Source organism: Nuphar pumila, chromosome 8 (assembly GCF_984573655.1).
Source record: "Nuphar pumila chromosome 8, dmNupPumi1.hap1.1, whole genome shotgun sequence".
NCBI lineage: Eukaryota > Viridiplantae > Streptophyta > Magnoliopsida > Nymphaeales > Nymphaeaceae > Nuphar > Nuphar pumila.
Window position 1 is genome coordinate 122,732,316 of NC_143256.1, and position 13,238 is coordinate 122,745,553.

General features: G+C 40.3%; 1 protein-coding gene across 1 annotated transcript; it reads right to left on the reverse strand.

The window, feature by feature from the left end:
* Positions 1-2,753: 2,753 nt before the first annotated feature.
* On the reverse strand, positions 2,754-6,156 carry LOC149830520 (transcription factor bHLH92-like). Its single transcript, XM_090015840.1, has 3 exons — positions 5,833-6,156; positions 4,796-5,101; positions 2,754-3,721 (listed from the first exon to the last, which is right to left on the reverse strand). Exons 1-3 carry the CDS (start codon positions 6,151-6,153, stop codon positions 3,656-3,658), a joined length of 693 nt encoding a protein of 230 aa, XP_089871966.1. The 5' UTR covers positions 6,154-6,156; the 3' UTR covers positions 2,754-3,655.
* Positions 6,157-13,238: the final 7,082 nt, after the last annotated feature.

A 13,238-nucleotide genomic window follows, 5' to 3' on the forward strand; every position in this document is an offset into this window, starting at 1 on the left:
CTCACCGGACAATGGGAAAACCTCGTAAGCTTTTTGCAGATATGGCTGATAGTGCTGGCATAACACCTACTACAGCAATGAGGTACTTAGGAAAAGAAGTTGGTGGAAGCACAAACCTAACTTCTTTGCCGATAAATTTCAAAAACTATTTAAGGACAATGGTCAAACAATCCCGAAATTGGAGAAGTTGCAACGTTAATGCAATGAGCATCCCTATAAACAAGGGTACTCGGTGCAAAATGAGGATCTAACTTGAGCATCCTGGACAATGAGTACTTGAATTCCTCAGTCATCTGGAAAAAAAAAATCCACGGCCTTCTTCATGCCATACTTTGGGCCCACGTACGCACGTTGACGATTTGTCAAAGATTAGCAGCTCTGGTTACTAATTGTAGTGGTGAATAAATTGCATCCAAATGGGAACCGGAGTGATCTTTGCTTTTCTTCCTCAACATGTGACAACGGTATCTTTGCTGTTATTTATGCTTGTGATTGTGTTCACTACAGCAGTTAGGCATCGAGGGCATCAAAAAAGCTTTGGAGAGAGAAATTTTAAAGAGCCAATAAGTGATTCCTGATCTAAGATGGAGATTGCTATGGAACTCTTGATTTTTGATACACACAAGGCATGCAGGAGAGATAAAGTTTGATATCATCGGTTCCCAAATGGTGATGCAGAGGAATTACCTCCTGAGAAGAAAAGGTTAGAGCGTTTATGATGCCAACTATGTCACATAGGTGCGGTGCAGATGCAGCTGTGCGAGACTTTAAAGAAACTTTGGTGCACGGAGGATATATATATATATATATATATATATATATATATATATATATATATATATATATTGTCAGTTTTAAGTTAACACTATGGGTATTTGTGTCCATTTATGTATTTATATATATAATATAGATAAAAATGAACTTGATTAGGGTTAACTGAATCTACTTTTAGATAGAAATGGACCTCAGTGTGTTTGACTTCACCTAGCACAAATGAAGCTGTGTCCAAGTGTCGCACCCGCCTGGGTGCGACGCTGGTGTGGTGCCCTGTTAGAAGAGTCCGTGTTGCATAGGATGCCAAGCATATGGAAAGAACAATCATACAGTTACTTTCCCCAAATCTGACCACTATTTGCCAGCCTGACCACAGAGGCTCGTTAGAGACTGACGTGCTAGGCCCCAGCCTTGACCAGCGAGCATGTCTTGTTGGGTCCTTGGCATGTTGGGCAGGTGGGCCCTATTTGTGACTGGGGGCTATTGAAATTCCCCCAGAGAATTTGATACTAGTAGGAATTAAGAATTTGATACGAACAGATCTATTAGATCGGTTTGTCAATAGCTTTAAGCCATAGTCCCACTTATTTTAGGAAATGATATCATGATATTTTGAAATTATGATGATGCTTTCAAATTAAAATATCACAATTGTATGTTATGTGTGCATACATATCTGTAAAAAGGTGATGATGAAATTGCATCTCATAGCCACTTTTGCAAAGTTGACAGTCACTGGGGCAAGTCTTTATCTGTATTGAGTGGTATTTCAGAATAAGATGAGCAATCTGCTTCAAGTGGTGAATTTTGTCTTCTGAAGACTTAACTCAGCAATACCGAATCCGATTTAACCTGATATGCCTTAAATGGTTTTAGATTCAGATTCAAGGTTGAACATGCCATGTATCATCTTTGGAAATGTTTCAGCAGAAAAAAACTGAGGGAGTACCAAAATCCTATTCAAAGGTCAATCTTGGTCAAATTGTTTATTTTGAATCATTGAATTCCTAAGATTAAAGCCATGCATCGTCTTTAACATTCACATGTTTTAAAAAACTCACCTTTTTTTTGTTAAGTCAAAAGAAGAAGAAGACCCCATCATTAGCTGCGTGCTGACAGGATTTGGTTGTTAACATTCCCTCTATCCACATGGGAAGTCAAAGTTACAGCTAAAGGGTACACCTTTTTTTGGTTTATTCACGTGATTGTTTATAACTGGTTCAACTGATGCATCAGGAGAGAAACAGAGTATGGGAAATACCTTTTGGCAAATCTTGCCCAACTCAAAACATTGAATGTTCTGCTTTTTTATCTACTTCATCAACAGTGTTGTGGAGGTATCAAACTACTCAGAGAGACAGAGAGATCATAGTTTTGAGTGTGGAATGTTCAAAACATAATTTTCCTTCTATCTACTTTTTTTTGTTTTTGCATGGAATGTTAAAAGTTTTCTCTTCCTACAAGCCATCTGTTTGTAGTTGATTTCATCATCTCTGAGTTCTATTTTATGGTGTCCTGATGTATAATGTTTGATGATTGTGACAGGCTACCACAGCCGACAGAGTAACCAATCTCTCTGCCTTATCTTCCTTGCAATCTTGTGTTAATGGGATATCATTTAACTGGACACTTTTATTTCCTTGCAATCTTGTGTTAATCCCCCAGCTTGATCATCGAAAAAAATCTGATCCACCTAGCCACTTGTATGGAATCCTTATGAGCAATGTGATTATTAATTGATATTGCTTACACTGCAAAGCTATCCAACGTGAATTGGATTCATTGACATCCCTACCTAGATCTTGCTCAACCGGGTCTAGGACGACAAGTAGTGGCCTGAGTCAGGCTCCAACTGCATAAACTCAGACCTCAAAAAAAATGACTTCCCAAATAAGAAAAACCCACCTAATTTTTTTTTATATTTACATGGAGAAACCATCCTCAAGATCATAGACTTAGCGGTGCTGGCTCTGCCTGCCGTACTTACTGTCGTTGTCCTGACAGCTTAAAACCACCTAATTTGTCATTTGTATATAAATTTTGTTTTGTTACATTTGATCAAACTTTTTTGTCTTTGCAACTAAGGCGCGCTTTGTGCCAAGATGCATCATTTCTTTTATTACAAAAAGAACGTTCTATAAACTATTTGGTCAATTAGAGACAACAAAGTAATTTCATGCGTCAAATGAATGCCTGAAGCATATTAAGACAAAGCTCATGTCCAAGAAAAGGCAAGCTGTTAAACATAATAATTAATAAGTTAGGCAGTTATAGATAGACAGATGAAAAGACATGAAATTTTTGTAATCTGCCAAACAAAAAAAAATAAAAAAAAGTATGGGTATGATTGGATCCACAAAGCATACTTAGTTTTAACTTGGACCTAAACTAAATCACATATCCAGATCCATTTTAGCCCATTTACCAAGAGTAATGTGGATCTTTGCCCAAACCCAAATACCTCCAGCCCTATGTCATATTGATACTAGCCAATTTGCTCTCGTGTCATTGTCCATTTCTATGTTACTCTTAAAATGAAAACTTACACAAAAATAACTTATCCTGTGTCCTTTTCAAAGTGTCCGTGTGACATGGGAGTTTAGACCAATCATCTATGGCAGCAATAGTCACTGACCATCTGTACCAATCCAAACCAACAACACAGTTCACCAACCATCAAGAAATTGGAATGGCCACTAAGAAGTTGCCTGGAAATGAGGTTCATTTGTAAGTTGCAACAAAGAATAGAAAAGAATGAGGTCCCTGTGGAAGTAGCCGTTGCCAGCTAACGGTCAATTTTGAAGGCAAAACAAGGAGATGAACATGTACTCCAACCACTTTTTGAAAAGTTCCTTGCACTTTCCTGGAATAACGTCACCACTCACGCCCCACTGTCACCAGCCACCAAGAGGCTCTGTCTTATGGCTTGTTCTGCTGCTTCTGCATCCTTCAACAGCCAATATATATAATGATTAATCAATAAAACAAGATCAATTTGGCATTTTTAAATGGGGTTAGGTGAGAGTTAATGGTAATCCTTTATACTTTGATGTTAAAATATCACCAATATCACTTTTCAAACAAGAGAGAGAGAGAGAGAGAGATTTTGTTTTTTTATGACAAGAAACCTTTACGATAACCGGCACTCAAACCCCAGGAGGGACCACGAGGCCCACGACTACCTGCCTTAGGTGGCCCCACCTTCAAAAGCTACGACACACCCGCGTGCCAGTGAGGTTTGATCAGATGCCTTCATCTTTGTTTTAGAAATATTGCTTTTCTTATGCCAACCTCCACCAGATAATATTCAACATACCACTGGGGTTTGAACCTGCAACGTCCCACCACAAGGAGACGTGCACTGACAGCTACTACCAACCACACGCCCGTTGGTTTTAGAAATATTGTTGCTGTCATGAAAATATCATAGTTTTAACGTAATAATTTACCAAGAATAGAATGATATTCTGAAATAAATAAATAAATAATATTTATATATTTCTCATACTTTGACGTGATTGTAACCCATAAACAGAAAAACATTTTCCAATGCTTTTATACTATATTATATATGATGTATATCTCATATATTTGTATTTGTTTACATGTACCGATATTTTCCCATGTTTCTTCCGAGAAAAAACTACATTTTTTAAAATTTCACAAGATTTTCTGCCGCCAGTTTCCCAAGAATGAGATTTGTGATTATGGTGTATTGGGAATCTAATCACTGAATCATATTTCATTTGTCTGTGTGTGAGTTTTAGCACGCAAATTATTTTTATGACAGAGGAACCCTCGTCGAAAACCAGGTCACTTAATGGGTCCGCTCCCTGTGCAGGTGTGATCACCAACACCAAGCTCTTACAGAGCTCGCCAGTTAAAAGCACCTGCACACCCAGTGAGAGTCGAACCTAAAATGAAAGGGTCAGCACCTTTTCTACAGGCCTGCTGCCCCGGATGGGTGTGAAGGGTATGTAATTCAGTATTCAAATTAACCAAACACCTCTCTCTCTCTCACCTCAGCAGGCACGTCCACCATGGCTGACAGCTCCAATGGAGTGACCTCCATCCTCATCCTTATGGACCTAAACCCTCTCCTCTTCAAGCATGCAGCAACCCCCATCACACAATCAATGGGGGAATTAGTGGAATTGGCCACCTGTAACCTTATTGTTACTGTCTCTTCATTGTGACCTTCTCCTCCTCCTCTCTCTGTCTTCAACCATCTGATTAGCTCATCATTTTTTCTCTGCAATTCCTCCTTCCATCTCTTCAACTCTATCAATTGCTGAGATGCCATTTGAACTATAGACATCTTATCATTCTAGAAAAATAAAACGAACATCAACTTGTCAGCCAAATTGATCATAAATGAGCGCGCACACACACACACACACACATATATATATATATATATATATATATATAGAGAGAGAGAGAGAGAGAGAGATAATTGAACATATTAGGCCTTTTTTTCTCATTCTGCCCGGTTAAGACCCATAGTTTGAAGTGTTTTATGATAGATATGAACCATTAGATATGTTTAGCATGTTAGATTTAGTGGGAGTCAACTCTTAGATCATATTTTTTGACAAAAAATCTATTTTTATATGCAAGAAAATTTTGATTCCTTCATAGCCCTTGATTTTGATCACTGAAAAAACCTGTAAATAGGTCAGATTCCGGTGACCCAAAAGCCAGTTTCCACTAAACAAGTGTTAGATGTGAGAAAAATACCAAAAACTATGATTTTTAATAAGCCTAGCAGGACGAAAAAATGGGGCAAAACTAGCTCATTACTCCTGTGTGTGTACTCCAAATGAACTGTCTCGCGTGTCCCTTTGACAACAAATAAGAATGGGGTAGCCTAACATATATACCAACTAAAAGATCTAAAAGAGCTAAGCTGGGTGTACTCCCTGGTGGGCTGGGGGACCTCAAGGGTTTTATCCATTGGAGGCCAGCCAATGTGCAGTTGTTGATCGCACCATAGGTTTTCCCTTGGATTATCTAAAAAAGAAAAGAAAATATCTAAATTAAAAGAGGTAAGATGACCTTGCTTCTTAGGGGCAGCAAAGAGTGCAGGATCTTGAAGCTATGCTTGATCTTCTCTCTTCTTTGTCTCTCATTGATCATATGCCGGTAGCCCGGATTATGTTCGAGCTCGCGATCATTGGCCGTGGATGCTTGGATTCTATGGAGCATCTCTATTACCCGCTTGTTCAAATTCTGGGAGTTTGGGTTCCGGTTCCGGTTCCGGTTCAGACCCAGCACAGCCGGTCTCTCAAAGGCGGTGAAGGCGCTCGGCGCGGGTTGAGGGAAGTCCATGGAACAAAACTCCGGATAGGCCTCCAGGAACAACTCCAAGAAATCCATCCTCTTCCCTTGTTTCTTTGGAGGGTCCGAATGAGAAAAAGTGGCTCTTATATAACTGAAACTTGGGGACCACATATGTTAGAAGGTGGGTCCAGTTGACTAATGGTCAAAGTTGTCCGACTCAGGACTAGTCTTGGTCACACAACTTGTGCTAGGGTTTTTGATCTGTTGTTGATGTTACGTGCCACCTATGGTCCAGGATGAAACATGGTTGGATCTGGACGAGTCCTCTATGTGGGCCAGACCTGAGTGCACATCTGCATCCAGCAACTTCGGTTGGACAGGTAGGTCCCTTGGAAATGGGTGGGATGGTAAGCTGGTCCCTGTCAGGCTGGACCCAGTTAGGTGTGGGTCCAGGTCTAATTTGATATTCTGCAGAAAATTATCACTTAAGAATTGCTTAGGTAGTCTTTGGATTTGAAATATAGCCTGGCCTGGATCAGGTATTGGGTTGGTTCTAGATCTTAAAAATACTCGCAGCTCATGATCATACAAATCCAAATTCCAAACAAATTAATGGACAGTCAGAGAAGCAAGTCCTAGAGCACAGGCCTATATAATTGGATCCAACTCAATTGGGTGCATTATAAGAAATGGGCCATGGAGCTTAAATGAGGCTCTGGAGAGACAACTCTACTAGCTATAATTTTCTATCAAACTTATTTTCTCATACACATTTAGGGCGTGTCTGGTGTGATGGACAATCGCCGCCTGGGTGGCATTTGTCCAGAAAGCGGTAGTCGCATCCCTAGGAGTGAGACTGATGTGTCGGAACAACATATATAACATAACAGATAGAACACATGTTCTGCCTGTTCTATAATAATTGTACAATGTTTGTTTCGACTGGACATGAAGTTGTATTCCTTGTGTACAGTGTTTGATCTTTATGTTGTGTGGACATCTTGGAAACACATGGATAATGGGTTGGATAACTTTGTTTTGGATCATATGACTCAATCTATCTGAACTATCATATGAGTGGTTTAACATGTTTATTATGGATTTTATCTCTTGATATGGATCTCGAATTGGATCTAAATATCAAAAAATAATAAGAATTAAAAAAATTTGATATATAAATGCTTTAATCAATGTCATATTGGATCTAATTATTAAAGTTTGCCATAAAAATTATGCATTTTATCCCTGAATATGGATCCCAAACTAGATCCAAGTACCAAAAATATTTCAAATTTGAGTAATTTGAGAAAACATTAAGAATTCATATTTATATACAAATGCAAAAACCATAAATAAATCATAAAACCCTAAAATACAAGAAAACAAATCATAAATAAACCAAAAAGCCTAAACTACAAGAAAAATAAACCATAAATAAATCGTAAAATCAAAGAAACCATGAATAAACCATAAAATTAAATATAAAAAGCCCAAATTCAAACTCAATTAAAAAAACAAAGAAAAACAAACTTAATCAAATTAACTATCAAAAATTCTAATTAAATTTTTTTATTTGAAGCTCTAATAAAAAATAAAAAACCTATTCAAATCAAAGCAAAACCCTAAACAAATTAACTATAAAAGCCCTAATTTAAGAACATGTTTTATTCAAAGCCCTAATAAAATCAAATCAAAGAAAAAATCCTAATCAAATCAAAGAAAAGCCCTAATCAAATTAAAGACATTTGATTCAAAACCGTAATCAATGGTCAGAGAGAAGAAGAATAAAGAGAGAGAGACCAGGGTGTCATCATATGGGATGCCACCTGCCTTTCATTGGAGGCCATGCCACCCAGTCATTTCACAGGGGGGGGGGGGTGCAGGTAGATGTTTTTTTTATATAATTTGTGTTCAGCGTAACAATGAATAGGTGAATCGCCACAGTATCCCACACAACACGCGACCAAACACACCCTAAAAACCAATGTCTTAGAACAAAGAAGCTCCCACAAGGACCATCAATCCCGTAGGATTGTTCCCCATATCAAACAGGGCCTCATGAGTAAAAGTTTTCATTTTTCTAAGTTTGTAAGCATGCAAAAAGAATTTTGGTCCCCCACAAATTGAAAAAACCTAGAATTGTCACTTTCAAACTTCTAGTAATATGCGACCCTATTCGAGTATTTTATATTTATTTTTTAGTAAAAATAAATTTATGAAATTATGCAGTGTGGATGTGTTGATTTTTACCAAAATAATGGTTTAAAAAAAATAAACAATGTTTTTAAGTCAGATTTTGCAAAAGTTTGCAATTTTATAGTCTCTCCTCCTCAAGTGGGAGGGATTAGCTCCAATAGAATCATAGCTCCTCGGATTGGATCTTTATATATTAGGGTTGTGTGAACCTCTATTCGGCTTATTGAAAATAAGTAAATGAGACTCAATTGTGCCAGGCACCACTGACGCTTTGGAAAAACAAAAAAAACAAAAAACAAAATTCAAAGAGTTAGACAAACCAGATCAATGCAATAAACCGAGATAAAATGAGAAAGTATGGTACATGAGAGAAAAATGAACTCACAACAGGCTTAGGTAGCCCTCTACAATGATTTAGCGAGCATGGGATGAATCAGGAAGAGCTTCCATAGGGTTGAGGCTCTATTGACTTGGTCCGACATAGTGGACCTAGTATACTAACTCTATGGATCTATAACTAGGTCAAATGGGCTAAGTGGGCTCGGGCAAAGTGTAGGCACTTAGGCTAAGTCTAGGCGTTAGTGCAATAGGTTCCTCTACTCTGGTTCTATATTCTAGATTCTGTGGAATAGGGAGTAGGCTCTTCTTTATAAAGTTTGTGGTGGACTATAGATTCTGGATCTCATATTCGGGATCCAATTCTAATGGGATTTTGGATCTAAGGATTCATATTTGATTACTTCACAACAGCCTGAATATGATTGGCTGGTTAATTTGGGTGTCAATCTCTAATTGGTTGTCGTTCTGTGGCTTATCCTAACACTACAAGAAAAATGTCAATTAGCGACAGAAAAAATCTGTCATAATTTTGCGACAGATTAGCGAGAGAAAATGAGCCGTTCCTAAATTTGGAATTAGTTGCGGAATTTGCGACAGAATCATTTCGTTGCACAATCCGTCGCTAAGTAGCGACGGATATTATTTTGTCATAAAATATGTCAGAACTTAGCGACAAAATAGTGACGGATATTATTTCGTCACTAATTAGCATCGGTGTTGGCGACAGGATTGTACCATCGTGAATCCGTCGCTAATTTTTTTTATGTAAAACGCCCATCTAGGGCACAAAATTGTGTTTGCTCTCTCTTTCTCATCCGCGCTGCTCGCCCCAGCCACCTACCACTCTTCAACGGTCGCCCCAGCCACCTCCCGCTCTCTGGTGATCGCCTCGGCCACCTCTCGCTCTCTGGCGACCGCCCGGCGATCTCCACACCTGCTCTTCCCTCAACCGCCCTCGTGCTGCTCTCCGGCGACCCACCTACAAGAAAGTACGTCAGTGAGCTCGTCTCCTATACCCGCGCCTCCTCTCTGTCCCTCTTTTCAACTTGTCGGCAGGGGACCCTCCCCCCTACCGCTGGCATTTTCCGGTAGGGAGTTGGAGCTCCCTATCGCTGTTATTTTTCGGCAGGGGGCCGGACCCCCTGCCCTTGTTTAAGCAAGGGCGGCAGGGGATCCGACCCCCCCTGTCGATAGTATTTTTCGGCAGGGGGGCACCCCCTGCCCTTATTTAAGCAAGGGTGGCATGGGATCTGCCTCTCTTGCCACTGGTATTTTTTTGCAGGGGGGCGAAGGCCCCCTGTTCTTGTTTAAGCAAGGGCGACAGGGGGATCCACCCCCCCTGTCGTTCTGTTTGCTCGGCCGCCAGGGGCGGGAGCCCCCCTGCCGCTGGTATTTTCTAACGACAGGAGGCGGAGCCCCCCTGCTGTTGGTATTTTTCGACAGGGGGCGGAGCCCCTCTGCACTTGTTTAAGCAACAACGGCAGGGGATCCTCCCTCCCTGTTGTTGTGTTTGCTCGTCTAGCAGGGGGCCCCACACCCCTGCCATTGGTACTTTTCGGCAGGGGGCTTCCGCTGCCTGCCCTTGTTTAAGCAATAGTGGCAGGGGGATCCGCCCCCTGCCGTTGTGTTTGCTCTGTCGGGCTGGTACTTTCTTGTGTCTTTGTCTTTGGCGGGCAAGAGTAATGTGGATTGCAGGTGCGTAAGAGAGCAAAATGTGCGATGCTTAATGCTAAGCATCGCATGCGGCTTAAAATGCTATGCAAAAATAAACAAGCAAAATGCAAATCGGGTAAATACCCGTGGTAAGTAAGTGATGTAAGTGCATCACATGTTATTTAATTTCTTGGATGCAATCTTTTTTTGTTCACAGAATCACTTAGTCGTGGATAACTAGGACTACTTTGATGGAGTTTGGAGATCATGCTGAGCATGATTTTATTGTATAAAAATAGAAGTGTTCTTATTTTTGGAGTTCGGATTCCATGCTCGGCATGGTAGTAGTTAACGGGATATTGGAGTGTGTTTGCTGCATGTACATATTTGACATTGTTTTGATATGAATGATTTGAATGTATTGCAATGTTTGATGTGATTGTATTCATGCTTGCATGTGAAATTGTGCAATGTATTGTAATGTCATTTTCCATTTGATTATGCCTTCCATGTGAAATTGTATCATGAAAACATGCTTTGAATGAATGTATCATTTTATGGAATGTGATTTCATATTTGTAAATATCTTTGTGATGTGTATAAATATGATATGATGGTGTTACACACGAAAGTATTGAATTATCAATGCATGCATAATAGTTCAGGAAATTGCATTTTATGTAAAGCATGTTTGTGGTATAGAAAAGAAGAAAATTTACGCATTAACTGAAACAAAAAATTGCTCACAAACAATCATAAAATAATAATTAATAGATAAATTAGATATTTTTTTCATCATAGCATTATTATGATTCTCTTTTAACTGATGATGATAATATCCATAACATTATAAGATAAAATGACTGTAAACCGTGAATAGATGTACTGTAGGATAGTTGATAATGAGGTGTTGCATGAATATGTGGATGGTGTTGACAGTTTTATTGAATTCGCAATGGCAAGTGTCAATATAGTGGATCACACCGGTCAGATCAGATGCCCCTGCAAGATGTGTAAGAACAATCAATTTGTAGAACCTCATGATGTTAAACATCACCTGTAGAAGAAGGGTTTTGTTAGTGGTTATCAGAATTGGATGCTTCATGGTGGAGAATTTTGGAATAATTTTGACGCACGAGTGGATATGGTGCACGATAATCTATATGTAGATTTGATATTTGATGCCGCAGAACCAAAAATGGGTTCTGCTATGGGACCTAGTGATGTACCAACTAGGGTAGAGGAATAAGTAACAAATGATGCAACTAGTAGATTTTATGACTTACTTAGAGATGCTGATGAGCCACCATGGAATGGTTGCGGGAGTCACACTATCTTGTCTGCAGTTCTTCAACTACTGAATTTGAAGTGAGAGTATAATTTGAGTCAATCATGTTTTGACCGTATGTGTTGATCCATTGATAGCACTAAGTGTGTGTGTGAGTGAGTAGGAGAGATAGAGGATAATGCATAGAAGGGAGAGTTTGAAGGAGGTGAACCAGGTAGTGATGTAAGCACCATGTGGAGAGAGAGGAGGGGGCACATATGAGAGAATGTGTTACCGACAAGCCTTCTGAAAAATAAGAATCTCTCGGTGTATATATATATGTATATATATATACATATATATTGTCGTTAAATATCTCATGTTTTACTCTTAAACAATTACTGCAAGAGTAATTTTTAAATTCTCATTTACCAATAGAGTTTATATACCTATTTTACTTTTAAATATCTCTCTTACTAAAAATTACCACGGAACTCCCTCTTCACTTTTTTGGGGTGTGACTATATTTTTATTAGGGGCGTCCCGGTTGGGTTTGGTTCGGACACATGTGAAACCAAATTTTTGGGTATATATTGGGTCCGGATTTGATCTAATCGGCTCCACTATAAGAAAAACCATACCATACCGGTAAGAACTACATGAATCATACATGGTAAAACCATATTTTTTTATCATTTTTACATTGAAAAATTGCGGGTCTTAATCAGAACTTGAGTTGGGTTTGGGTCTGATATAAAATTTCACAAACTATACCCGAGTTCATGTATTAATCCAACCTTTGGATTCGGACTCGGGTCTTAATTGGGTTTTCTTATTTATCACCATACCAGACCGTATAGGATTTGGTTCCGGTCGGTCCATGTAAACGAGGCCTGTTGACACCCTTACTTTTTATGCAACCATCAATCTCTCGCACTTATTATCTCTTTGTATGAGTCTCTATCTCACCGAGTTCAAATTTTGATACTATACGTAATATAGAATATTATATCGATGTAGATGATACTTACTTTTGCCAGGTTCAAGTAGTGGGGCCAGGCAAGAGGACACGGATCTTAGTAGAGAGAGAGAGAGAGAGAGAGAGAGAGAGAGAGAGAGATGGGGGATAGAGGATGGGAACTTGGGTAGGGATGGCAGTGGGGCGGGGTGGGGGACAAGGTCTCCACCCCCGCCCCGCCTCAAGATTTTATCCTCCACCCCGCCTCCATCCCGGGCGGGGAATGGATTTTATCCTCTATCCCCGCCTTCATCCCCCTTTCATGTCCTCCATCCCCGGTTCAAACGAGGATGAGGCGGGGCGGGGCGGGGATATTGTGGGGAAAAGTGGTTGGGGCGGGGATCGTGGTGGGGATGGGGCGGGGCGGGGAAAAGTGCACGTCCATCCCCGCCTCCACCCCCGGACGGGGATGGATTTTAACCTTCGTCCCCGCCTCCATCCCGGTTTCATACCCTTCATCCCCTGTTCAAACGGGGCGGGGCCCCGCTTTCCCCCGGTCCACTGCCATCCCTAAAGTTGGGTCAGCCCGCCCCAGCCCCTTGTGAGTTGAGATACGAGGGGGAGTGGGGAACTGCCAGACTGGAGCGGCCACCAGTGCCCCTCTTAAGGAAAACTCTCAGGTCAGGGTGGGCACCCTGGCCCAAACATTGCTCTGCCTCTGGTTAGAGGTGCCTGGATGCCGTTCTTCTGGATAACGGCAATCCAAAC

What these genes read in the sequence shown, in the direction of transcription:
- LOC149830520 (XM_090015840.1), bottom strand. Translation starts at nt 6,153, where the DNA reads ATGGATTTCTTGGAGTTGTTCCTGGAGGCCTATCCGGAGTTTTGTTCC. An exon ending in TGCTGCCCCTAAGAAGCAAG is followed by an intron (nt 5,102 to 5,832) that starts GTCATCTTACCT and finishes TTATTTTTCTAG; the next exon opens with AATGATAAGATGTCTATAGT. An exon ending in TGGTGGACGTGCCTGCTGAG is followed by an intron (nt 3,722 to 4,795) that starts GTGAGAGAGAGA and finishes TGGCTGTTGAAG; the next exon opens with GATGCAGAAGCAGCAGAACA.